Raw genomic sequence first — 25,763 nt, 5'->3', positions numbered from 1 at the left:
TGGAATTCAGCCAACAAATCTACACTGAGTTAGCAAGTGCCATGTAATTAGGAAAAATGGATAAACTGTATACCTGTAGGTCTTTGTAAATTCTTTTGAACCAATATCCTTCTCAGAGTACCATCCATAGATGATTCCTCTATGTGGGAGCGATCCCCAATAACTGTCCAGTACATCATCCTAAAACATTAAACATAAAAAACAAGCTGGATGCCCATACAGAACCTCAAAACACTTCGCTGATATCAAATTATTGTGAACTTTCCTACCTACCTGAAAGATGAGAGATAACTGATCCTGATTTATACACAGGTAAATTGAGCAGGAAAGTTCAGTAAATTATTTGGAAAAGTTTCAACACTTGTAGACATAATTTTATTTCTGTTACTCTACTTTGCATTTTTGATTGAATTTCCGAAACAGAGCAATGTTGAAACATACATACCCCTTTTTAGGATTTACAGCAATTGCATATGGTTCTCCTGCCATGCTTGTGAGGAGTCTCGTACAGTTAGGTCCGTTCAGTTGACCTACATTGACGGAGTACCTCAGACTAGTCCAATGAGTTGTATAGTAGCTGAACCAATGCATTCTGGAATGATCAGTCCAGTAAATATTTCCAGCAACCCAGTCAACAGCAATGCCCCTGGGCCTTTTGAATTCTGGACACTAAAAGGAACAGATGTTAAAGTCAGATTTATGGAAATGATCTTTCCCAGCAGCTGCATAGACACAGATTTATGTAACTTTTTACAGTTAAGTAACTTTTACCTTTAATGTGGCGAAATATTTAAAAACACTGCATTAGAATGACATAAATTCCACCTGTGGGTGATGAGCTCTAAGTGATCTGCTAACAGTTCCATTCAACGCAGAACAACTCAATGGTTCAAAACTCAAGTCTAGGCTACCTACATTAAGACAAAGGCACTTAGGCATGAACTACTTCAACTATTGACACTGAAGCAAATAATTGTTACATACTGTAATTCAAAAGGAAAGGAAAAGGAAGAATTAAGACTATACAGCTATTATATTCTATGCAGAACTATGGTATGATTTGTCATCCCAAGGCCCTCAGTGAAAATTGTGCTCGAGACCATCCTGGGATACGGCTGCTCAGCAGTCTGCTAAGGATAAATAAAATCACTGCATTTAGAAAACTGCATAAAATTACCTCTGCATTCTGACCAATACCAGTATGCAATTGTAAGGAAATTTTTAAATGTTTCTCCTCCCTTGCTGTTAACTGTTCCTGTGTTCCACCAACACTTAAAACTAGAGTTAGAATAATACCCAGCTTAACGTGTAAGAGAGTCTTAACTGATTATAAATTTGAGGTTATAAACTGTAGTATCTCTGTCACGATTTCACCGTTATCATTAAGGCCTAGATCCTAAAAAATGTTCCTAAGGATAGAAACTCATATTGCAAACAGGAGATACATACGAACAAGTTTCTCTACAGTTTACTAGAACTCCTGCAGAGAGGAGAAATATCTGTAAACTAGGACTACCCAACTATTTCTAACATGAATGCAGCATATCATAAAAAATTCAAGACCCACATGAGCTAAATACAGATGCAATTGTTTGCCTGTTTACCTATAATAACATCAAGTCAAATTATGAACAAAAAAGTCTATTCCTTGACAAATGCAGTAATGGAGTGCTACTAAGCTGCATAACTAAAAATCAGGAAAGAAAATCCTAAAATAACTTGTTTTCCTCAGGTGTCAGAGTTCCCTAATACCACAAGACATTTGTAGACTATTTTCATCATAAAATAAAGGTCATTCCATTCTCTAGGTGAAATAATAGGACTGCAAGGGTGAATTTAGATAGTTCATTGTTCATAAACCTTTAATTCTGCAAAAATGTCATAGAATGCATGTGCAAAAGACATTCAGAACCCTGACTTTCTATTTAGATGAGTATTAAAGCAGAAAAATCAATCACCACATTTAAAAAACAGTATTTCTTTAAAAACAGGGTCACAGTGATTCTTTTAAAGTTAAAATAATGTACTGTAATTTTTTGTTATGAAATGATGATATAGGCAGCATATGCTCACAGAAATACCACAAAAAATTTTTTTTTTTTTTTCCAAGAAATGTAGCATTTGCACGTAACAACCTCTTTTTTTTGTTTATTACATTATCCAAGGAACATTCACGTAAAGGACAAGATACCCAAAAATGTGAGTATTTGCAGATAAGCCTAATTGTATTTTTAATCCAAACTCCTTTTAATTCTGGCTAATATTCAGGCACCTGTGTCAAGAAGCCTCTCACCCCTGGAGATCTCCAGTCACTAATTTGGAGATTGCAAGGGTTAATGGCATTGTCCTACAAGGCTGGAACCAAATGTTCTTCTAAAAGGAGAGCAGCTATCATGGACAGCAGAGTCCCTTGCCTTTTTTTGGACTGTTTACAGTAAGACTGCTTCTTTTGGAACCCGGTAAGCACATGATGGGAGTTACCATGAGCTGGTGGTGATGGTTCCCCAGAAGCTGGTGGTAGAAGCAGATAAGACATAGGGGACGTCCTAAAAAGATTCTGGAATGAGGTTGGGTTGTTCACTAACTTGACCCTTTCCCATTCGTCTTAATTATACAGAAGTGAAATTCCAGTAATGCTGGGGTGCGTTTTAAGGATCAAATGAACAAGGAGATAACCAGAAAAAATAGAAAGCATCCACCTGGTACAAGAGATTAAAAAAGGGGAATAAAAACCACTAGCTGATGCTATGGCTGTGTAATTCTTAGTTGTGTTCATTAAGTTTCAGCCTAGCTACATCATATTGCTGATGTCTTATGCGTCTTCTGATACTGTCTAGGAAAATTACTGTAAATGAGCTTTTACCTAATAGCGTATTTGGATTATGTGAATTTTAAAGAATGATTTTGCATGCAGAATAAGGATGAAAATACAGTAACAAAATCACATTAATATTTTCTAGTCATTTTAACCCACTTTGATGCTATACAACGTACTACAACTTATTAGAAAAATTGGGGTTTGAAGACTAATTGCCTTTAATAGTACGGTAGTCTCTGCACAACTGCAGCCCGTGTCAGCTTGATGACTTTTCATCAGAACTACTGCCTATTGTAAAAAAAAAAAAAAAAAAAAAAGAAGCTGCAGTAACAGCTTGGATTTGGAAACCAGTTTGATATAAAGGTAAATTACAGACAAATTTTCACCCCCTAGACTTGAGTTTTGACTGGAGACAACATGTTACACATGCAGCAGGAACCCATCACGTTGCAACGCTTAGCATTTTAACACAGTAAGACTAAATTACAAATCTAATTTATATCATAAGCACATGTGAAACAATATTTTCCTCCATTTACTTTACAGATGGTTTTGGTATGGCATTGCTGTGGAATAAAGTAAATCAATGATCTATTGTTACTTAAAATATCTTAATTATCTAGGATATATCTATATATCTAATGATATATTATTAGAACAGAGAAAAAATGAGAAACAGTAATATTAAAAAACTTTTAGACTTTTACTTGTGGAAACAGAAAATTTTCTTCAACAGAGGAGCGATCCAGAAGGTGCAATGGTTCACCAAACCCCCATTTGCATTACGTAAGTTTGATCATTTAAAAATCCCAACCAGTTGATTCCAGAAAGAGAGGGTCTCCTAAGTACATACACTTCATCGACACAGAGATATAGCTTTAAGGTGAAACCATAAATTAGTGCTGTTTAGAGGTAACAGTCTAGAAATTGTTTCCATTCACACTGAGGCACTGAATCGCCCTGGGGCAAACGTTGGGAGTATATTGGTGGATATATCACAAGGGCGGTTAAGGGTCCTCGTTAAGCTCTCAGAACAGTGGGGCCGGAGCAAGGTGCTAATGTACTGACTGGATACATTACAAACCCTTTGTTGTTCTTCCTAGTACACGGTCCAATTATTTTAATGTTCGGCTTTGTGTCCTCTTCCATGAAAAACAGCACTTGAGTTTAAGTAGCAACTCACTCTGTGTTGAATATTCACCTCAGATAACTTGTATCTCTCTCTCCAAGGATTATGCCAGTAAACAGCTGTACTAGTTATCACCAATTCACTTATACCATCTTAACCTGACTGGAATGCAATCCTCTTCTGCATCTGTCAATAAACTCTGAAGAGTTGATATTTACTATTGCCTTTAACGCTTCAATTTGTACCAAGCTTAAACCTCTTTTCACAGAAAAATGTAAGAGATACTTAAAGCTGTTCTCTGAGGAAGGCTCTTGATATGCTAATTCCATGGAGCAATTGCAGTTGAGACTTTTTTTGCATTAATGTAATTACCTGCAAATGCAGGTGACTTTGTTCAAGCTTACTGTCCTGATTTGCATATCAAAGTCTAGATGTAAAAGTTTATATTATAACCTTTGAAAACTTATCCATTAAAAAACTTGGGTTAAAATTAAGGAATTCTCAAGCTTTTCAAAACCAAATTTAAGTGACAATATTAAAGCAACACTATAAAACCAATTAACCTACTGATCAGTTATATATAAGGCAGTAATATTTGAGTATTAATGAGATAATGCTGGGAAAATATTCTGAATAGTTTAGCACGATGAGAAGTAAATGTTTCACAAACACAAATGAAATACATCCAAGACACATTCAGATTCAGTCTGTGAATTTTCCGCATATAGATTTGTAAAAAAGCTTTGTACGGCTTGGACCAAGCATCTTCATGAGCACCAACCTGCACTGAAGGGACAGGGGAAAATGGTGCATAAAGAAAACCATAATTTTTTTCAATAATTTTGAATGAAGAGGAAGTGACTAGAAAGTATTCTTGCAGAATGGTGAAAGAGAGATACAAAAAGCAAAAAGTATTTCAGCACTTCAGAAAAATAACAGTACTTCTAGAACATTTTATCTTTATTATAAGTTCAAACAGGGAGACTATGTCAAATCAGCTATGAAAGTTCCAACCCCTGGACTATGAAGTCTCAAGGAAGCTTATTTTCAGTTTTATGGACCTGTAAGAAAATGTAGATCCATTAGAGAGATTGTGGGTCAGCAGACTACTCATCCTTTCAGAAGGCATCTGCATATCAACCAATAAGAGATAAAAAAAATAACAACAAAACCCCCAAACACTTGAGTTTCACAAGACTTTACAACTTTGTTACTTTTTGATAATGAACTCGATACAGAGATGTGCCTATCAGGATTTCTTAGGCACAGGTACCTGCCACATTTAAATGAGAAAAATGCCACGGTAGAATTAGTCCACATTTAGTTTCTCTAAGTATCTTTCCCCCAAACTCAAATGACAAACCTGACCTACTAGAAATGCTAGGAACAATTTTCTACTTTACATCTACTTTACATACACTTTCTCTGGACAAAATCTAGACCCTCTTCAGCTGGGCAGGTGGAAAGGTTGGTTTTAAACCACTCTTCCCATATATATGCCATCACAGACACGGGGTATCTTCAGCGTGCACCGTGTCTACATCCCCAGGCTTTTTGCCCTGCTGGCATCAAAGGTCAGGAATGTAATTCATGTGGAAAGGAAGTATCCATGGATGAAAGGTACTTAGACAGGGAACTATTGGAGAGGGTCCAGCGGAGGGCTACAAAGATGATCAAGGGAATGGAACACCTCTCCTATGAGGAAAGGCTGAGAGACCTGGGTCTGCGTAGCCTGGAGAAGAGAAGACTGAGAGGGGATCTCATCAATGCTTATAAGGGCGGGTGTCAAGAAGATGGGGCCAGACTCTTTTCAGTGATTCCCAGTGACAGGACAAGGGGCAACGGGCACAAACTGGAAATTCTGTCTCAACATGAGGAAAAACTTCTTTACTTTGGGGGTGGCAGAGCACGGGCACAGGCTGCCCAGAGAGGCGGGGGAGGCTCCTTCTCTGGACATATTCCAAACCCGCCTGGATACGTTCCTGTGCATCTGCTGTAGGTGACCCTGCTCTGGCAGGGGTTGGACTAGATGATCTCCGAAGGTCCCTTTCAACTCCGACCATTCTGTGATTAGTCTACTGTTGCTACTGCTGTTTATTCTACTGGGTATTGAAAATCATTCATGTGATGTAAGATCATCCCTGTTACCTCCCCTAAGTTTAAGGAAACAGCCAGACAGATGTTATTTCTAACCTGATTTATTACTGGCCAAGAAAAATCTAAAACATCTCCTCTGCCATCACATTTAATAGAAGTAAAAAAAAAAAATAAAATAAAATCTAAACTTAGATTATTATAGAAACACCATCGTAAAGATCACATTGTTATCTTCAGTTCAGCACTAACACTTCCTTGAGAATTTTGTAGAAATATATTATGCAAAGTAAGTATCAACCTGCATTTATTTTATTTTCAAGTAAAGAGCACTTGAAATTACCCTAGGTTATAAAAATCCACATTTCTGTTGTAAAGGGCAAAACTACATTTATGCTTATTCAAAGAAGATACTATGCAGTTCAACAGAGAAAGGAACATATACTTGTTCTAATTCTTAAATGTTTGTCATAGCTTTGCCATTATTGTTTATATGGTCACTATAGAAATCAAACTTCTCTTTGGCTTTTTGACATTTTCTGTTTTCCAAGGATTTGAAATTCATGTCTGTCTTTAAACCATGTGTTGCTTATATATGTCTATTATTATATCCTATACTTTCTCTCTTAAAATAAAAGGTCTTGACAGTATACAATCTTTACAAGCCTCTAACATACTGGTTATTTCTCTGTAGAAAAATTTTAAAATACTATAGTTGTGTTCTCTTAGAGACTCGACCAAGTCTGCCAGAGTCTCGAATGAAAAGGCATTAGTATACATATATACCATTTGAATAAAATCATTCTCAGATAGACATTTTAATTTTCTAAATCAGCCCACGTTACGACAGACAATCAGAGCAGAAAAGTAAATCAAAAGAAATTTGTATCATGTAATCTTTAATTTTGATCACTTACTATCAAGCCACTGTTACTTTGCCTTCTCTCTCTGTCGTGAAGTTTTCTGTAGAAAATCCCTCCTGGATTAAATTGAGTACTCCAAACAATCATGTCCCCTTGAAAATATGCATCCATTCCAGTTATCCTTGAATTATGTTCAATATGTGATATTTGCTGATGAACATCACTGTAGTTGAATGGATATGCAAAACCCAGGATGTCAGTGTCATTAGCAACATAGAGAACTTGATCTTCAGAGCCTAGGGATTATTATAATGAAACAAAAATAAGGTAAATGTCAACAAATGCAAAAATCAGTGTTTTTCACTCAAGTAGCTTTTAGGTGTTTATCTGATATAATTTCTTATGTTAAAATTATTTTCTGATTGTTGAAGACTGCAAAAACACTCACACTCTGGGCAATAAATGCAACTCTTCATACTCTGATACCAATATATATTACATCAATGAGCTCTCCAAGCTGACACTGTGACACCTGACACTATATTTTACAGAGTATGTAACATAAGAATTGGAACACTTTAAGCAGTATACAAAAATAGGGGATATTATGCATTAAGCCCATATTTTTATATAATCAAATTACATAAAGATAAATATAAATTAGTAATTGATATTTACATAATTATATATATTAACAATAATGTATATATTTATATTTTAAACTACATATTTTTATATGCATGTTGTGCTTACAGGGTCCTAAATGTATATATGAAAGGCACACAAAGTTGCCAATAAGCGTTGTTTTAAATCGCTTCATTGGAAATTAGAAATGAAGCGACCCTATCTTTAGTGAAGGCAGTGAAGTTTTGCAATTGACTGCAACATGAGAAAACTGGACCAAAGCTGCTACAGAACATGTGCAGTTGAGTCCTCTATCTCGTCATTTCAGATAGTGAACATTTATGGATACTTGTGAATGGGTGGTATTTATGGATACCTAGTTACCATCTTGATTCAGATGTTGTAAAGTATGTTATTCATAAGAAAATGCTTTCTGCTATCTATTCATTAAGTTTTGAGAAAAATCTCAAATTTGCTGGATACATTAGAATGCATTTCAATTTTTTAGTTTTCCATTTTTATCCATAGAGAATCAAGTTATAATAAAGTCTGTCCAACACATTTCCTCCTTATGAGTATGAAATATCAAAAACCATTTGTTCCCTCACTCCTGCTAAATACAAGAAGGAAGAGGAGTTCCATTAAAGCAACTACCAATGAGGGAAAGAGGGAAACATAAACTGTATTACAATGGAAATGAAGCTTATGAAAAAATTCAGGTGTAGGATAATGATTCCCAGATTTTAAAGCTATAAGCCCCCAGAATTATGTCTGTGTTTCTTTAACAACAAGCCACTATCCTCAATCAGTAACCTTGTTTGTTCCCGTGTCATAATCTGACGGCTTCTTCAGTAATAGGCAACGATGCTAAATCCTGATAGAGTCCACATTATGTATAGAGGAAATTACTAATGACTCATTAATCTGATCTTCCCATGGTAAACTTGCTTCAAGAAAATGTGAAGAAAGCATGTAAGAAACCTGACTATCATCGTCTAACCACTCAGCGTGGGCGCACCTACATCACTGACTGATGTGCTACAAGGAAAGAAGAACTGGAATTAACTTGATACAATTTATTGTGGTTCTAAGACATACGTCCACAAGATGTGCTTACGGGCCAAAAGGTTCAGAGCAGGTATTGCTCGCCATCACACATCAGATATGGACAAAGTTCTGTAAGGAGCCTCATCTTCTAACTTCAACACTCATTCTGCACTGAAGACTCCAAGTGTAGGGAGAAGTCAAATTCACACCAAAATCTCACTAAATGGCAGGTGAGATGCTATGATCACGCTTTCAGTTATTCAGAGACAGATCCATAAAGATTATGTTAACTTTGCTCAGGCAGCCAGATAATTGCTTGTTTCATTTATAAAATGATTTAAAAGTTACATAATAACCTGACTTAACTATTACCTCCATTTTGTGCAATACCTCTGCACAACACCTCTGCCTTAGGAAAGACAGAAATAACATCTATGTGTGCATATTTCTTTATCTTCACTGGACTATGATCTAAGCAGCCAATTTATATGAGGAGTATATTCTTAGGTGACTGTACTTATAAAAACTCCACCTAAATGACTTGTACAAGATTTCTCAGTAAGACAAAGCAAAACACGTTAACTCCAAATATGAGTTAATTTATTCCTAAAGTTTTAAAACATGTTTCTCTGAAAGAGTTGATTCTTCTCTCAAGCTTCTAAAGCTTCACCAGAATGCTTACAAGCTTGCTAATATATAATCTCTGTTTTTCTTATTTGTGTATGTCCTTCTGTGAATAGAGAAAGCTGGAGTTGGAAATCGACTTTCATATTAAGCATGTTCATTTACACGGAAGTGATAAGAATTTACTGCTTACCGAAATGAAAGGTAAATCTGAGTGGTTTGGGGAATTATTTCTGTGCATTATTCAAGAAATATTTATCTAAAAATAAATTGTATATGCAACACATTAGTGTTACCAACCACGTACATAAGTGATTTAGTAGAGTTTCTCTATTTTGATTTTTATAGCCTTACCTTTTGCTATGCAACCGTTATTCCTCTCCTTATAATTTTTCTCACATGCACATTTGTATGACCCCTTAATATTATTGCAGTGTTGGGAGCAGGCACCAAATACCATACACTCATTGATATCTATGAGGAAAAGAATTGTAATTTATATACCTATTGTTTAACACACTATTATTTAACACTTTCTAAAAATCATGGAACAAAGCAGATGAACAAAAGGAACTTGCGAACATCGGTCTATATTGGAACAGTAAAAAGAAGCCTTCTGCAATTATCACTAATGTTGTTTCTGCTGCAATCAACATATCTCAGAAAGATTTTTTTTTAATCTTATTTCTCCATCCTTCCTATACCAACCTATTATCATTAGAGCTTGAAATCAACTTAGAGAATGAAAATGTCTGTTACATTTATCTCCAACATACCTACCTCTGCTACAGTCAAAACTACATGATTATCCCTTACTGGGAAAACTCCTTTTTCTTGAGAGCCAAACAATGATGTTTTTGTATGGAAGTATATATTCACTTTGATAGCCACATTGGAGTGATCTCCACTTCTTCTATAAGTAACTGCTCACCAGTAAGAAAATAAATTCACAACCCATTCTTTGGAAACAGATTTATCTTATCTTTCTGATCAACTCTCTCATTATAACAACTATGTCTTTTTTCTGACCGGTGTGGCATCACATATATTAAGACTACATTTTTTGAGGAATTTTACTTTCAATCTGTTTATTTTCATTTCAATTTGTTTTATGCATCTTTGTTATTTAAATAATCTTGAAATATTCTCATATACCAACTTAAATACCAATCCAAATTGCTCAGTTAAACTAGACCTTAAATCACCAGTTAACCCCTTAATTGATAAAATCATTCAATGGTCTGATCCGAATTTTTTGACATTCACAACCAATGTTAATCTTTGATAACCTCTCCAGGTAAAATGCATAAGTCCAGATCCTGTAAATCCTTTCAGTTTCTATTCTTGATTTCTTAATCCCATTGCCGTGAACCAGTTTTTACTCTGCAGATAAAAGTATGTGATATGCATCTCCTTCTCCAGCACAGAAAATTGACAATGCAGTCGACTTTTAATACTTTACAGCAAAGGATGAAGATCTGTACCTTCACATTGTCTATTCCTCTTGTTTCTCTGAAATCCAGGTTTACACTGACACAGTAAGGATGTTTTTGTTTGATTACAGTATGCGTCATCTCCACAAGGATTCACATTATCATCACATGTATATTCAGAGACACCTAAACATAAAAAAAATGTCTAAAAAACCACTGATAGATTTGTTTAAACTGTTAAAAATGAGATCTAAAATAACAACAACAAATAACAAATTTATATTTGTGTTAAAAAAGTATCAGGTAAATTTTAAACAAATATACGACATTACAGTATTTAACTACATATGTATGAATTTACAGTATTTAATTGAGATACTTCATTTCACATCCAGAATTAAATACTAAAATTTATTTTGTTGCAAATATGAACTAAAATACAATCAACTTGAAGCTAAACTACTTCAAAACCCCAAGAACTACTCTAAAAACTACTACAACCTGAACTGATATAAAATTTGCCTTCCAAATTTGACAATTTGTGGTATGTCAAATAGCATTAACTTTTTTTAACTAAAAAAACCCCCACTTTAATTAGCTTCTGTGTTGAGTAGGTTTTGCATGGATGAAAGTCCTAGTTAATTATTTCTTTTCTGGTACAATCACGAAAACGTATCTTGTCAGCCAAACTCACTTATTTTGCAGTCTTGCTCATCTGAACCATCTCCACAGTCATCAAACCAATCGCACTGTAGCTCCATTGGAATACATTTCTTATCATTACAAGCAAACTCATCTTTTTTACACGGTCTTGCTTTATATGTGATTTTATCTATATAATTGCAAATTAATAAGAGAAAAATAAATCAGTATTTAAGATTCTCAGATTATTTTTGACATATACAAATGGGAATGTCCATGAAGCATCAACCAACTGGAAATTATTTCAAGCTTAATTTCTTTCAATTTCAAATTCTGATCTACTAACCTCCAGTTAAGCGTTACTGAAGGACAAGCAGATCTCTGTAACAAAGTTTGCATTCAAGTTGCTTTCTTTGATCTGAATGCCCTGAAAGGTAATATGACCTACCGCAGTGATCTTCATCCGAGTTATCTCCACAGTCATCAACCTCATTGCAAATCTGCTCAGGTCGCAGACAAACCCTGTTGTTTCTACATCTGTACGGCCTTGTTGGAGGGCATGGAAACTTTACTGTATATTAAAAAAAAAAAAAAAAAAGAGAATCAGCTATTAGCCAGCTTGTATTCTTGAACCTTCTTTAATGTCTCTTTATCAAAGCAATAAGGAGGCATGGGGATACAGTTGTACTTGACACATGAATGGTACTTGATTTTAACTTCTGGTACCTAATGGAATAACACTTCAACGATGTTTACAGTATAAGTTCTTCATTTAGGGAATGAAATTATTTTGTTTGATAAGGATAATTACACTTCTTTCTGAGAATCAGTAAACATGAGAGAAATAAAACAAAGGAAGTAGGAAGTTTAATGATGATCAATATTTCAATGTAGCATTAACTTTTTCCCATCTGTGCATTTCCTACAAAAAACTTAATTTCTCACAAAAATCTTACCTGAAATTACATGAATAGCCATAACAACAAAAAACTATACCCCACATTTCAAGCTAATCTTCTAAAAGTAAAATAAACTTAGATGTATATATCCTTATATATTCATGCATGTTACATGACATTTCTTGCTTCACTACATGAAAAGTACTGAAAAATGTAATGTCATACCACACATTTCAGCAACTTCATCAGAGTTATCTCCACAGTCATCCTCGCCATCACAAACCCAAAAATGTAGTTTGCAGAGGGAATTGTTGCACAAAAATTCATCAGCTCTACATATATTTCCCCCTGGGAGGATGAAAAGAAGACAGAAAAACCCCAGGCAAAGAGAAAGACAAAAGAAAGAAAGTCAATTCTTGATAAACCCAGTCCAACCACTTATCACAAAGTATCTGCAGAGAATGACACATGTAGCATAACTAAATGAACAATTCGCAAATGAAAGGGTTGGAGAAGTAGAGAGAAATACTCTTTTAAAAAGCTCTTCCTTGACCATACACTTCTTTCACTTTCTTTTCATGACTTTCAGCTGGGAATTACCTATCTGGTCTGACTAGAAAGGTCAGTCAGCAAAGACAGACACTGGTGACTCACCAGCTCGGCATGTTCCCCTGGCATTTAGCCAGGAGATGCTTTAACTATCTTTCTGTCTGTAACTTCCTTCGGTGATGCTGCCTTTCAGAAAAGGCCTGGCTGGGTACCATCAGTAACTTGTGCTATCAGAGAACAGTACAAACCAGAAGACAGAAATACTGTCAAACTTGTGAACGGCCACTTCAGTCCAGGTCTGTTTCATGTGAATGTCTGATCCTCCACCTATTCTTACTCCCACTCTCTGAGCCACGCATCGTCTTCAGAAGACAGAGTGATTACAGTCCCTTAGCCATGAGGTAGTACCTTTTTCTTCTCCTGATGAGTAATAAGCTTGGCCAAGCTTGTAATGTCCCCATCAACTATAAACTCTGTAATTAAGGAAGATCTAGCCATGTAGGCACAGAGCAGATAAGCCTAGGTGACCTCGAACCGTCTCTTCCTTTTTGTAACTCTCGAAATGTCTCATTAGGATATTTACTGAACATAGAATGCAGCAAGAATAAATTCTTCCATGTAACTTCAGTATTGACTGAACTCTGAATCATCTAACAAAATGGAACAGAGGGTGAGAAAAAATGTTTTAAGATGGAGTGCTCAAGCCTTAAAAATTGGTTCAAGTTGGATTCAGTTTTAATATGCGTAGCAGTAAGAAGGCATTTTGTTTCAAAATTGTGACTAAATTTTACCATTATCAATCAACAAAGTTACGGAAACTTCTTGAAATTAATTCTCTATATAACACATTTTTATAGTAACTGGATTCTCAGTTTCCTGAGAAGAGCAGAGTATAAAAGAAATAAAGCTGTGTACCTGCAGAGAAGGAAAAAATGGAATTTTATGATAACACCAAAACTCTCAGTGTTGCTTACCTCAGTGCATTACACCATGCTAATAGTTAGATCAGGCCCCAGTGGTTGTTTACTTATTCATTCAGTGCCCCGTTCACACCCCATTAAAATCAACAGAAGGCTTTCTTTCGCTATAAAGGGTTCAGAATGGTTTAATTTTTTTTTTCCAGAAAATTAATTTGCACGAAGTACCCACCGTGTAACAGGAGGTTGGGAACTCTCACACTATGTTACCAGATACAATTCACTCCCATTGCAAATATAACTTCTGAACATTAACAGAAATATTCTTTATTATCATCCAAGGAAAAATATATAAAATTCAAGTATTCTTCATGATGAAAGACATGAATATAAATAATTGTGTGCGTAATCACAATAAAGCCATAATTCCAGTTGTATAATAAGACTGAAAAGAGTTATGTTTATAAATATGCACAGTGGGCTTCAGATAAATATTATGGAGATTGTTTTAGAATGCTGCCGAATAAATGTGTGTTTGCTGTATTTCCAAAGAGGAAAAAATTAGTTATCAGTGAGATAAACTGGCATTTGTTTCATGTGATTGCTCTGCCTATCATAATTCCTTTATAGAATAGATTTCTATAACAGAAATCATAATTGTGACATAAATACAAAGTATTATAGCAATAACCAACTAGGCAAAAGACTTCTTATTGCATTATAAGCAATTTGCGGTTCACAGAAGTCCCATTATGCTATCCAAAGAATAATGAGGGCTTCAGATAAAATAAGTGCTTTACTTACTTATGCGTCATTGTTTTTTAAAGAGATACAGTCCAGATATTTTAAAAACAGTTGTAAAATGGACGAGAAGTTTTTTAAAACTTTGTTATGTCAGTCTTTTGAAAACAATCCATTCTTCGATGCTTCCAAATATGATGTTTCGTCTCTTTGCATCTAAACATCTCTGGAACACTCTTCCCATTTTCTTCACTTCCTGGTCAATCATCCCATATAACTACTACTTTTTTTTTTTTTTCCCCCTAGTGGTAAATGTTGCTTAACAGACTTATGACAAAATAAGGGAAGGATATTTTACTCCGTAATTGCTTGCTCCATCTCTGATTCTTATTTACTTATTATTGTACTGCATTATGCTTTTGAAGTTACACACGTGATCGTAGATGACACACACAGAACTACTCACTTTAAAGAAAAGAAGAAACATGTGGAAGAAACAAGAAGCTGACAAAATGCCTAGTAAAATTTTGCTTTTTTTAAAAAAAAAAATCTTCAGTTTGAGTGAGTAGTTCTGTGTTTGTCACAATTTTTTAATTACTACACTTACTAAGAATTTTGTATAGAGTTACACTGCTACTGCCTGGTAGCTGAAGCAAGGTCTGGTTGAAAAAAAAATCAGCAGCAACTATAAGAATTAAATCAACAGATGTATTTCTCAAAAACATATTTGGAAGCTTAATCATAAGCATGGAAGTCTGAGCCTAGTGTTTAGCTTCATGAGAATCAATTTATGTGCGCAGTTCTGCTCTCTAAGGAGAGCGAGAATTCAAAATGTGGTTTTATGGGTTCTGGTTAGTTGCAACATTTCATCTCCATGGAAATAAATAGAAAACTGGGGTCTGAAGATTACTTATTTAGCAATTTTTCATCATATTGCATGGCTTTGTAATTTATTGTTGCCTATAAAACTGTAAATTAACTGGACTTATTACCGCTTTCTCTGATGAGACACTATATGCTTCCAGTAATAACACAACCTTTTGGTCCTTGGGGAAGGAAACACAAAGAAGGAACAATGAGCTGTTTTATAAACAACGTAAGTTTTGCTTTGTCCTGAAAATCACCCGTGAAGTTGCTATACTGTCTTTGTCGAAAGAGGTCACATAGTTTTAATTTCATCGCTAGGAATGGGCAGGGTACCACTGACTTACGTGTGTTCATATAAAACCCAATAAAGTAAGCCTTTTAAAAAGAAAAGTGTCTCTCGCCTTGGTCACAGTTTTCTTCATCACTGCCATCCACACAGTCATGGATTCCATCACAAAGCCATCTGACAGGGATACAGTAGGCCTTATTTTTGCATCGAAACTGATCTTCTTTACATTCCGTGACACAGTCCATCTGTGTGAATACAGATATGAACTAAGTATGAGTGGATGTGCAAAACAACAACATATTTAAGTACAAACCTAACGGAATTCACTACCACTGTTTTTTATTGTCCTAAGTATTTCATATAATAAAGTTGTGCCTGACAATGGAATGTGCAACTTAAATAGTTGCTGAAGTTTAAGTGAAATTGTAACCACAAGTTATAAAGGTTCTGACATTACTTCTTCACGTTGCTTATTATTAGCAATGGAAACAATGGCCACATTTACATTTCTGAAGTCAACCGCCCTACAAGAAATGACCCTGATGACATGAGGCCAGTTAGTGCGAACTGGTTCATATAGATCAGGACTAGAAACCTCCAGAGTGGATTGTCTTCACCTGCAGTACGTAGCATTTGGCTAAGGCATCCTTCATACTCTCACTGGCACCTTTATGGCTCTGAGAAATAACAGTGATTTTTGGTCTTTTTTCTTGAATTTGTTTATGAAGGCGGTAATTTTTTAAAAAGATATCATCACTGCAACATGTAGGAAGAGCACGGCATGAAGGCCCACAGAGGGTGAGGTGCCTGCTAGGATTGTGTTAGGTGAATCTGGAGGACAGAGGAAACCAAATGTGAGACAAACTCGTCCATGCTGCCAGTACAGAGCTGTCCCTGAAGCAAACTCCTCCAGAACCACCTCAGGTTTTGACTTAGGGGAAACAAATACATCTACTCCAAAAGGTGGCCACAGAGCAAACAAACATAATGCAGTGTAACTACCAGGGAATCAAAATCATGGGGCTAAGTTATCTGATATTCAATGGATAAAAAAAACCCCAACAAAACCCAAACATTTGCCCTTTTAATTATTTTCAGACCTAAAACTGTTAACAAATTTCATGTCAGACAATTGAAAGAGGGGGAAATCAATGGAAATCTGTCAGCTACCTCATCAGATCCATCCGCACAGTCATACTCTCCGTTACATTTCAAAGATGCCGAAATACAGCCTCCACTTGCACACACGTACTCACTTGAAGAGCAGGTTGGAGATGCTGGTTACAAACACATATTTTAGCATTAAGAAAAAGACAAATTATAAATAAGTTGCTTTATATTTTAATGTTTTCATCTGGTTAACATAGGGGGCAAACACGTATTTGCAGCTGACTAGAGCTTTTCCATATCTTGGTAAACTACAATGAAATATTTGACAAAACTGGATTGTTGCATCCTAAGTAAATTGTATAATGACAGTGAAAGGATATTTGTGTTTTATCACCAACAAACTTCTTTTTGTGTTTTTCTAATGCTTGGTAACAATGGTTCCTACACACATACGCATATTCATAGAATGAGTATATTAAAAAAACCCCGCATTCTTTAAAATGGGCTTAGGGTTTAGCTAATTAAATAATTAAATAAGCTAAATCTATAAGAAGCCATGGGTTTAGAAAGTATACATTATTACAATTAAAATAAATACATATTAGTTTTATTTAAAAAGTAGGTAGATATTTTTGTCAAATTGTAAATCGGGGGTGTTTTGTCACAGGCTTCTATCAGCTGCACCCATCTAGACGAAACTTATAAAAATTTAGGAAAATTCCTACAAAAATAAACAATGGTATTTTCCAAGACAGCAAAAAGGGAATACAACAGGAACCACAAAAATAATAATTTGCTAGAGAAAACCTTTGTGTAAGGACTAGTAAACTTGAAATGAACACCACAAACCAAATAATCCCCAAAGACACTTTAGTAACATGCCAAATATTACTGCTGGTTTCAGAGCAGAAATTTATATGCTGAGTATGCATTATCAAATTACATTTCAATATAATTAAATTAAATACCATTCCCCCAACAAGCCTCATATTGCGTAGCTGTACATAAGTGGGGTTTTCGAAACATGAGTAGGAAGACATAATGATATACATTCAAAAGTATTTCAGATTTCTTTGCACTCCTCCCCACTTTGAGTGCCCGAGGAATCTCTATTTGGTGATTTATTTTGTCCTTGTTTCATTCCGATTTATCCCTTGCTTCACTTCATTTCTCACCATTGTTTGAAACAATACCTGGTTCACAATTCTTCTCGTCGTCCCCAAGTTTGCAGTCTTCATGACCATCGCATTTCCATTTCGCTGATATGCACTGCCCGTTGGAACACTGGAACTGATCTCTCGAACAGCCGGTTTCACAGTACCTCTGGTACAATAGAAACAACGCATATACGAGATCAAAGGTTTAATTGGTAAATACAGAGCTGATCACAGAAGTTACAGCCTATACTCCTCCACACTATGAAACACAGTAATGCCTTGTGAAACAAAATATATTTGTAGATACAGTTCATGAAAGGTGGCTCACACTAAGTAGGTGGGAAGCACCGAAGTCCAGCACTGGCAGGAAAGAAGAAGGGACAAGAGGGACAGGAAAGAACAGAACAGCAAAGCATCAGCCAGGGAGCTTCTGCTACACAGCAAGCAGTCTACACTGTTTTCTCAAAAAAACCCACAAACCAAACCACTGCTGTGCGTAGAAGGAGCAGTTCCCCAACCAGGACAAAATATTTCCAGGATGGGAAGAGGTCCAAATCATTGCTGGGACAAAACGATGTAGGCTATTGTTAAACGTGATTTTATTTGCATGTTCTCTTTTTAGGAGAACTATTTCACTAAGTTTAGTTTTAATTTAGTAGAGATATTTGCATATACGGATTCATGCGTAGAATTCCCATTGCTGCTTTTTAAAACATTAATATGTGGGAATCCATTTTCAAACAATACAAAACTACTAATTTTCTAAAGAACCATTTTTCCTGGCAGAAGCCTACCTCATCTGAGCCGTCTGCACAGTCATAATCTCCATCACACCAGAATCTTGCTGAAACACAGTCTCCATTCGCACAAAGAAAGTCCTTCAAAGTGCATGTTTGAGGCTCTGAATAAAGAAAAGTAAGAACCCTAGGTTTATTAGCATTTTCATAAGAGATTTTATACAGAACCCCCCCCAATCAATCAATGAATGACTATAACAAAGTCAAAACCACTCCCTTGCAAACTATAAAAAAAAATCATTTTTTTCTGTAGGACTTCTTTTCATAACATTTTATAACTAATTTTCATTTACATATAGTACGATAGTAATGAAATTACTTTCATTTCACTTCTATCAAATTTCTTTGGATAATTACGTCGTGCTGACTATATAAATATTATTTATCTCAATCCATGTATGTTATTACAGGGATTGCGAGATATGTACACAGACTAGAAATTCATTTTGCAACTGTTAATATCCAGTTATTACTAGAACTAACCAGGTCTTTGACTTTCCATCATGCAATCACATACCATTTATCACATATCTTTTAGCATATCCGTGTGTGTGGAGTCAGCTTCCCCTGTGCCCACAGATGGGAGCAGTCTTTTTTCAGTGGTGCCCAGTGATAGGATGAGGGGTAATGGGCATAAACTTGAACATAGGAAGTTCCATCTTAACATGAGGAGGAACTTCTTTACTTTGAGGGTAGTGGAGCACTGGCACAGGCTGCCCAGAGAGGTGGTGGAGTCTCCCACTCTGGAGACATTCCAAACCCGCCTGGACGCTGTCCTGGGCAACCTGTTGTAGGTGACCCTGCTCTGGCAGGGAGTTGGACTAGATGATCTCCAGAGGTCCCTTCCAACCCTGACCATTCTGTGATTCTGTAAGCACTCTGGGGAACAGTACTGAGATGGTCAATGGAATGCCCAAGAGGTAAGTTTTGGAGTTGCAAGTAAAAATCCGTTTTCCAGAAATTAAGTATGGGAGGAAGCATAACAATAATCCACTGATTTAAATACTGACAAAATCGTTGGAGAGATATAAACAGAATGAGAATACAGCCAGTTGCAAAAGCCAACGGACAGTATACTTTAATAAATAACCACTACTGTCAATTCGTTACAAAACACAGAAAAGGAAAAAGAATGGTAAGAATAAGGATGGAATTTTCAAGACATTTCAGGGAGACAGAAGGGAGATGTTAGATTAAAAGAATCTAAGGAGCTTACAGATAGATAGGAAACAGTAAAGGTTGGAAGGTAAGTGGGATATTTTGTGATAAATGGGTATGTTGTTCTGCTCCCTGGGAAGAAACAAAAGACAGGGAAGTCTGAAGTCATTATTGAAGGGGAAGAGTAGACATAAACTTAATTCAAGGTACAGGCAAAGCAAACGGGAGAAGCAGACTGCAGGGAGAGACGCAGTAATCCCGAGAAGGTGAGATTGGCTGTTTCAGCCTCTTGACTTCACTGTCTGCACAGCTCTGCGTTTTCGCTGCTGCTACTGCCACTAAAACCCTGGCAAGGGGACCAGTGTGGAAGATTCCCCCAGCAGAATACTGTGTGCTTTCCTCCTGAAAACGAGGACCATTACAAAAGACATTGGAAAAAATGAACTTCATGTCTGGGCTTTGGACAAAGGTAGATAAGTAGTAAGGGTTGAGGAGAATTTAAGCAAGTCTCTACATGCAATTTAGACTTTGCCAGTCAGAGAGCTTTGGGAAAGCAGGACTGCAAAAGCAAACAAGGATTATTTGTGGGATTATTTCCATCACAGTAAACATTGCATTATGTAAATAATGTAAAACCAAGAATAAGGATTAATTAGTAAGACCTTCTCAACAGAGAGATGGGAAAACAGTTCAGGCAAATGGTAAATGAGAGTGACTAAATCAATGGAGGGAGGGTAAAAAAGAACGAGGAGAGTGAGAGCTGACAGTAGCAATGGACAGTAATGGGTTGGGCAATGCTAAAGGGTCCTTTAGCTAGTTATGGAAGGTGGAGGCACGAATTCTTTTGAAAAACATACCATAGAGATCAAGGAAGGCAAACACAAAATATATGACTTCCAATTGAGAAGAATTTTGTAAATACCAGCATGAGAATATAAAAGATGTGAGTGGCACAGATCTAAGATAAAGTTGAACTTAGGTTTTTTTTCTGGATTTATAAAAAAAAAAAATAATCAAGAAAGGAATAGTTTTAATAACCCTTTCAGATACCTTTTTTTTCTTTTTCCCACTTCATAAAAAAAGTCAAAATGACCCTGTTTGAAAGTTTTTAAGAGAAATTTCATTTTTCAGGAAGGCCAAACTTCTCATTTTGAAGTTGCAGGAAAGTCATAATAAAAGTAGATCTACAGCAATTGCATCAGTTCTCCAGCAATGCTATATTTAAGCAAATCAAAAGTTAGCATTTATATGGATTCTTAGATTATACATATACTACTTCTAACTTTTTTCATAGCAAAAGCTCATTGTATAGATGTTAGTAAATCAGTGACATTTGATTCCTTTTGTTGTCAACAGGCCAGGAAGAGGACGTTCAAGATAGGGTAAAATATGTAAAGGAAATAATTTGTGGAAAAAGTAATTCACATGCAAATAAACATTTGTCATGCTTCTATATTGATTTGCAAAATATAAGCAAATATATTTTCTATACTGCTCATGAATTATTTATAAACAGAGATTTGATTCTGGAAAAATATACACAATAAGCTAACTTCTCACTTCTCTGTTTGCAAGAAATATTTTTTCTGCTGCTGGAATACATCTCTGATTTACATATGAACATGGAAGAGTACTTTCCCATCGGTGCTCTGACTGTTAGTGAAAGGAATAAGTATTAATAGACTTCTGTATAACCAATGAAGGACAGCATCTTTCAACTTCTGCTTTACAAAAACACTGAAACTCCTTCACAGGAAAAGCATTTTTGAATTATTAGAAAGAAATTTATTTGAAACGCACCACATAAAAATGTGAAAAACTAGGTCATCTTAAGACTGAAAATAATCTGTAGAGCCAACAGACATTTGTTATCAACTTAAATGGTAGCAAGAAAAGGATGTCATGAAAAACGTTTAAGATTGTCATATTTGGGGTTCAACTTTGCATTTAGTTATCACGAATTGAAAATACTTTTTTAAGAGACTGATTACTTATATACAAGTCAGAGGGAAAAAACACAAGTTTTTTTCTCAAAATAGGATATGGAGTTCAAACTTATAGTCTTTTACCTGTATTCATACAGATTAAATATGTTTGCTCCTTGTGAGAATTCTATGTCTTGTAACAGCTGTTACAAAGCCAACTTGTAGAGAAACTAATTTGTATATTAGAAAAGGTGGAACTTGTACATAGAAAAACAAACAACAGCAATACAAACATGTATTCAAACATTCAACCAAAATGAATGAGAAGCATACATTGACCTCTTGATTCATCCTGGCATTTGGCAGTAGATCACAAAGATTTAGAGGAATTATTTAACCCACACCTTCTTGTGATGAATGACTATTCATCTCATCTGCTACTAGACGGTTGTGTTGGAGTAGAAACCTTTCAATAAGCCAAGCCAGAGTATCCAGTATGATGCATCCACATAACATCAGTGAAACAGTATTATCATGACGTTGTGGGTTAACCCTAGAGGGCAGCTGAGCCACACACAGCCACTCAGAAGGGTAAAAGTTCAAAAACTTGTGGGTTGAGATAAAGACAGTTTGATACGTAATGCAAAAGCTGCGTGCACAAGCAAAGCAAAACAATAATTTATTCACCGCTTTCCATCGGAGGCTGGTATCCATCAAACCAGGACAAGCTGCTTCCAGGAAAGAATTTGAACATAAGAAGTTCCAACATGAGGAAGAACTTCTTTACTTTGAGGGCACCAGAGCACTGCCACAGGTGGGGGAGTCTCCCACACTGGAGACATTCCAAACCCGCCTGGACGCCGTCCTGCGCAACTACTATAGGTGACCCTGCTCTGGCAGGGGGGATTGGACTGGATGATCTCCAGAGGTCCCTTCCAACCCTGACCATTCTGTGAAAGAAGGGCTTCATCATGTGTAACCGTCTTGGGAAAACAAAATGCCATAACTCTGAACATTCCCCCTTCCTCCTTCATTTCCTCAGCCTTTTATTGCCAAGCGTGATGTCATATGGTATGGGATATCCCTTTGGTCAGTTGGGGTCAGCTGTCTGACTTCTTGTTCACCCCCAGCCTGCTCGCTGGTGGGGCAGCATGAGGAACAGAAGAAGCCCTGACTCCGTGCAAGCACTGTTCAGCAACAACTAAAACATCAGCATGTCACCAACACTGTTTTCGTCACAAATCCAAAACACAGCACCACAGAAGCTACTATGAAGCAAACTAAATCTATCCCAGCCAAAACCAGTACACGTGCCAAAATGGAAGACGAGGAAAAACCAAAACCACACTTCCTTATCATTCATTATGACAATACTGCTAAAAAAAGTAACACGGCCCATTCTGCAGAATGAACGCCTGCAAAAACAAGACAAGTGGTCATAGGTGGGTTGGTTGGTTTTTTTTGTTTTGTTTTTTTTCCCATATATTTGATGTGGCATTAAATGCATATTTCTTTTACCTATTTATTTTCAGTAACTTTACTTATTTGGTATTTCACCAAAACAAAGACGACACTTATTCTTTGGTAGTCTAGACATAAGACTGGTAGGAGTACAGAAAAGAAGAAACCTTTGGTACACAGGATTTTATCATACTATAGTAGCATCCTTGCTTCTGGCTAGCTTTGACACCAAGCTGCCTTTAGAAAACTGACAATAGCCATTGTCTGACTTGCAACACGCCAACTGAGCCTTAAGCACGTGAAGAATATGAATTTACATCACTGTTCGCTCAAAATTTACTCAAGATGACATTATGAGACATTCCGGCTTAGTTTCTTTCAATATAGTAGTTTGAAACTTTTTCACTTAAACATTAAATTAATTGCTAGTTCTTATTTCATTGGGATACAAACTAATCCCAGGACAAAATTAACTAATTTGTTCTCTTGACACCTTGTAAGAGCAACAAAACAGCACTGAGAAGATTCTCTAGCAACTGCAATATTTCTACACTGATTAAATTAATGTGTTTCTACAGCACTATTACATTTGCTTTGCTTCAATGTTTACAGTATACTGTATTTTCTTTGATTACATTCGATAAAACACTGCTAGTGCCTTCTTTTGAGCAGGAATAAGATCATATTACTATGGAATTATCCACGTTTGAAGTTCCCTGAAAGAGAAAATACTATTTTTTGTCCTAATTTGTTTGAAAAAATCCAAATAAACTCTAAAAGCTAATTTCCCCTTAAAAAAAGATATTAAGAACTCTTATAAAGATACTAGGAACTTTTCAGAAGAGTTAAAAATGCATTCTACTTTGCTTAGTGCTAACTCAGTATGGATCTATAACCTTCCTAATACCTCTTCCTGATATGGAGGGTCCAAATGACTGCTGGCAACCTTAATTAGGTTTAAAGTTTTAAAAAGTTCTTCCAAATTTGAACATATTAACTGGAAAATTGAGCTGCCATTTAAGACTATTTATGGCAAGCATTAGTACTGCTCTCTCCAATGTAAACTCTGCTCCCCTAGTGTCCTTGCCTAGGTTCCCATCAACATGACTGCATCTCTTCTGTGAGCTGCTCCTATCAGACTGCTTCTGACAAAGTCATAGGAGGGGAAGTAATTTCCTCTGATAACTCTCCGTCAGTTTTTTGAAGAAGCACAACAGATTTACATTCAGCTATATAAACGTTAGATAAGAAGCCAAAGAAAGTAAAGAAATAAGCTAGGAAGGATGCTTCCCGCTGCATATTGTAAGACAAATATAGTTAAACAACAATAAACTGCAAGACAAATACAGTTAAAGAACAAATTCATAATAGGCACAACTATTTGCATTATACCACTAATAATTTTTCACACCCATACGTGATACTTTTTAAGATACAGTTTCACTTCTGATAACATCACCAGGATGCTGTGTGAGCATGCGAAGAAACTATATAGAGAAATATAAACACTTGAGCTGAATTTCTACAATTCAATGAATTCATTCTGCATTCTTGAGAAATAACTCATTTTCTGATATAGTTGCCTGACAAGCCATTTTGTAAATTCATGTATGCTATGAACAACTTATTGTAATGTGCAATGTAATATATATTGTCAAATGCTTTTGAAGTTCTAATGTCATATATATTTGTTTCATTATACTTTATTCTATAAGTGGCTTGACAGCATATAAAGAATTTTATACATCTATTTCAAACAGCTGAACAATATAATATATTTTCCCAATGCTTCCAGGATTTTGAAATTTACAGCTGTGTCAGCTTACTGTACTTAATTTAAACAGCAGAATAAAGGGACTCAACAATTAGAAATGATGTACGCATTTGACAAGCAAAAGAAATTGGAAAAAAAGCTAACACAAACTACAGTTCACCAGTCTGGCCTTTAGTTTGATGCACTGGCTGTGTCTCGGTAGTCTCAACTCACTTTATTGTAAACAAAGGTTTATCACTTTATCAGTGAGCAGTTTTTATGATTCTTATCTAGAGATAAGAAACATAATATGTAACTTACCAACAGAGCTAAACTAACTGTAATATTTGTTTTGAATTAATTGGATTATTGAGAAATCACAGGTCAAGCATTTTCGCATAGCTGATACAGAACTATGGCTCCTTACAAGAATTAATAAAATTGAAGAATTTCAGCAAGAGACATTTTCAATTCTGGTCAACTGATTTTCAACGAATCAGATGGCATTGTATAACACACGTGCAGTTTATCAAAACTGAAAAGTTTCCTCTTACATGTTGCTAAATTGACTCCACTCCTTATAACACATACTCAGGCAAAAGTTACTTACTACAGTTTTCTTCATCAGAGTTATCACCACAGTCGTTCTGGCTGTCACATCTCCAATGATCTGGAATACAGTTGTTGTTTTTGCACTGGAATTCATGAGGCCCACAAGTTTTTTTATCTGTAATTAAGATTAATATAATTTACATCACTGCAGACCAAGAGTCAAAATGGGAAAGACTGCTATTAAGCAGTGACATCACAATATTGCTAGATACATTTAAGAAGGAGCAATTATAGCACTTGAAATGTTACTTTCA

At 35.8% G+C, this 25,763-nt stretch overlaps 1 protein-coding gene across 1 annotated transcript in view; it reads right to left on the bottom strand.

Moving 5' to 3' along the window:
- The window catches only part of LRP1B (low density lipoprotein receptor-related protein 1B), a 615,617-nt gene that overhangs the window by 54,950 nt on the left and 534,904 nt on the right, over positions 1 to 25,763 (bottom strand). The window contains exons 69-81 of the mRNA XM_009891709.1: positions 25,508 to 25,624; positions 18,598 to 18,704; positions 17,840 to 17,969; positions 16,707 to 16,813; positions 15,649 to 15,781; positions 12,399 to 12,521; positions 11,723 to 11,845; positions 11,327 to 11,464; positions 10,684 to 10,818; positions 9,554 to 9,673; positions 6,959 to 7,200; positions 446 to 669; positions 74 to 180 (exon numbers count right to left, since the gene is read on the bottom strand). Of these exons, the coding sequence (XP_009890011.1) occupies positions 74 to 180; positions 446 to 669; positions 6,959 to 7,200; positions 9,554 to 9,673; positions 10,684 to 10,818; positions 11,327 to 11,464; positions 11,723 to 11,845; positions 12,399 to 12,521; positions 15,649 to 15,781; positions 16,707 to 16,813; positions 17,840 to 17,969; positions 18,598 to 18,704; positions 25,508 to 25,624 (1,806 nt within the window). The remainder of the gene's footprint in view (positions 1 to 73; positions 181 to 445; positions 670 to 6,958; positions 7,201 to 9,553; positions 9,674 to 10,683; positions 10,819 to 11,326; positions 11,465 to 11,722; positions 11,846 to 12,398; positions 12,522 to 15,648; positions 15,782 to 16,706; positions 16,814 to 17,839; positions 17,970 to 18,597; positions 18,705 to 25,507; positions 25,625 to 25,763) is intronic.

Source organism: Charadrius vociferus, unplaced genomic scaffold (genome assembly GCF_000708025.1).
Source record: "Charadrius vociferus isolate BGI_N301 unplaced genomic scaffold, ASM70802v2 scaffold109, whole genome shotgun sequence".
Classification (NCBI taxonomy): domain Eukaryota; kingdom Metazoa; phylum Chordata; class Aves; order Charadriiformes; family Charadriidae; genus Charadrius; species Charadrius vociferus.
Note: the sequence above shows the minus strand (reverse complement) of the source record. Positions and strands in the feature narration are given on the sequence as shown.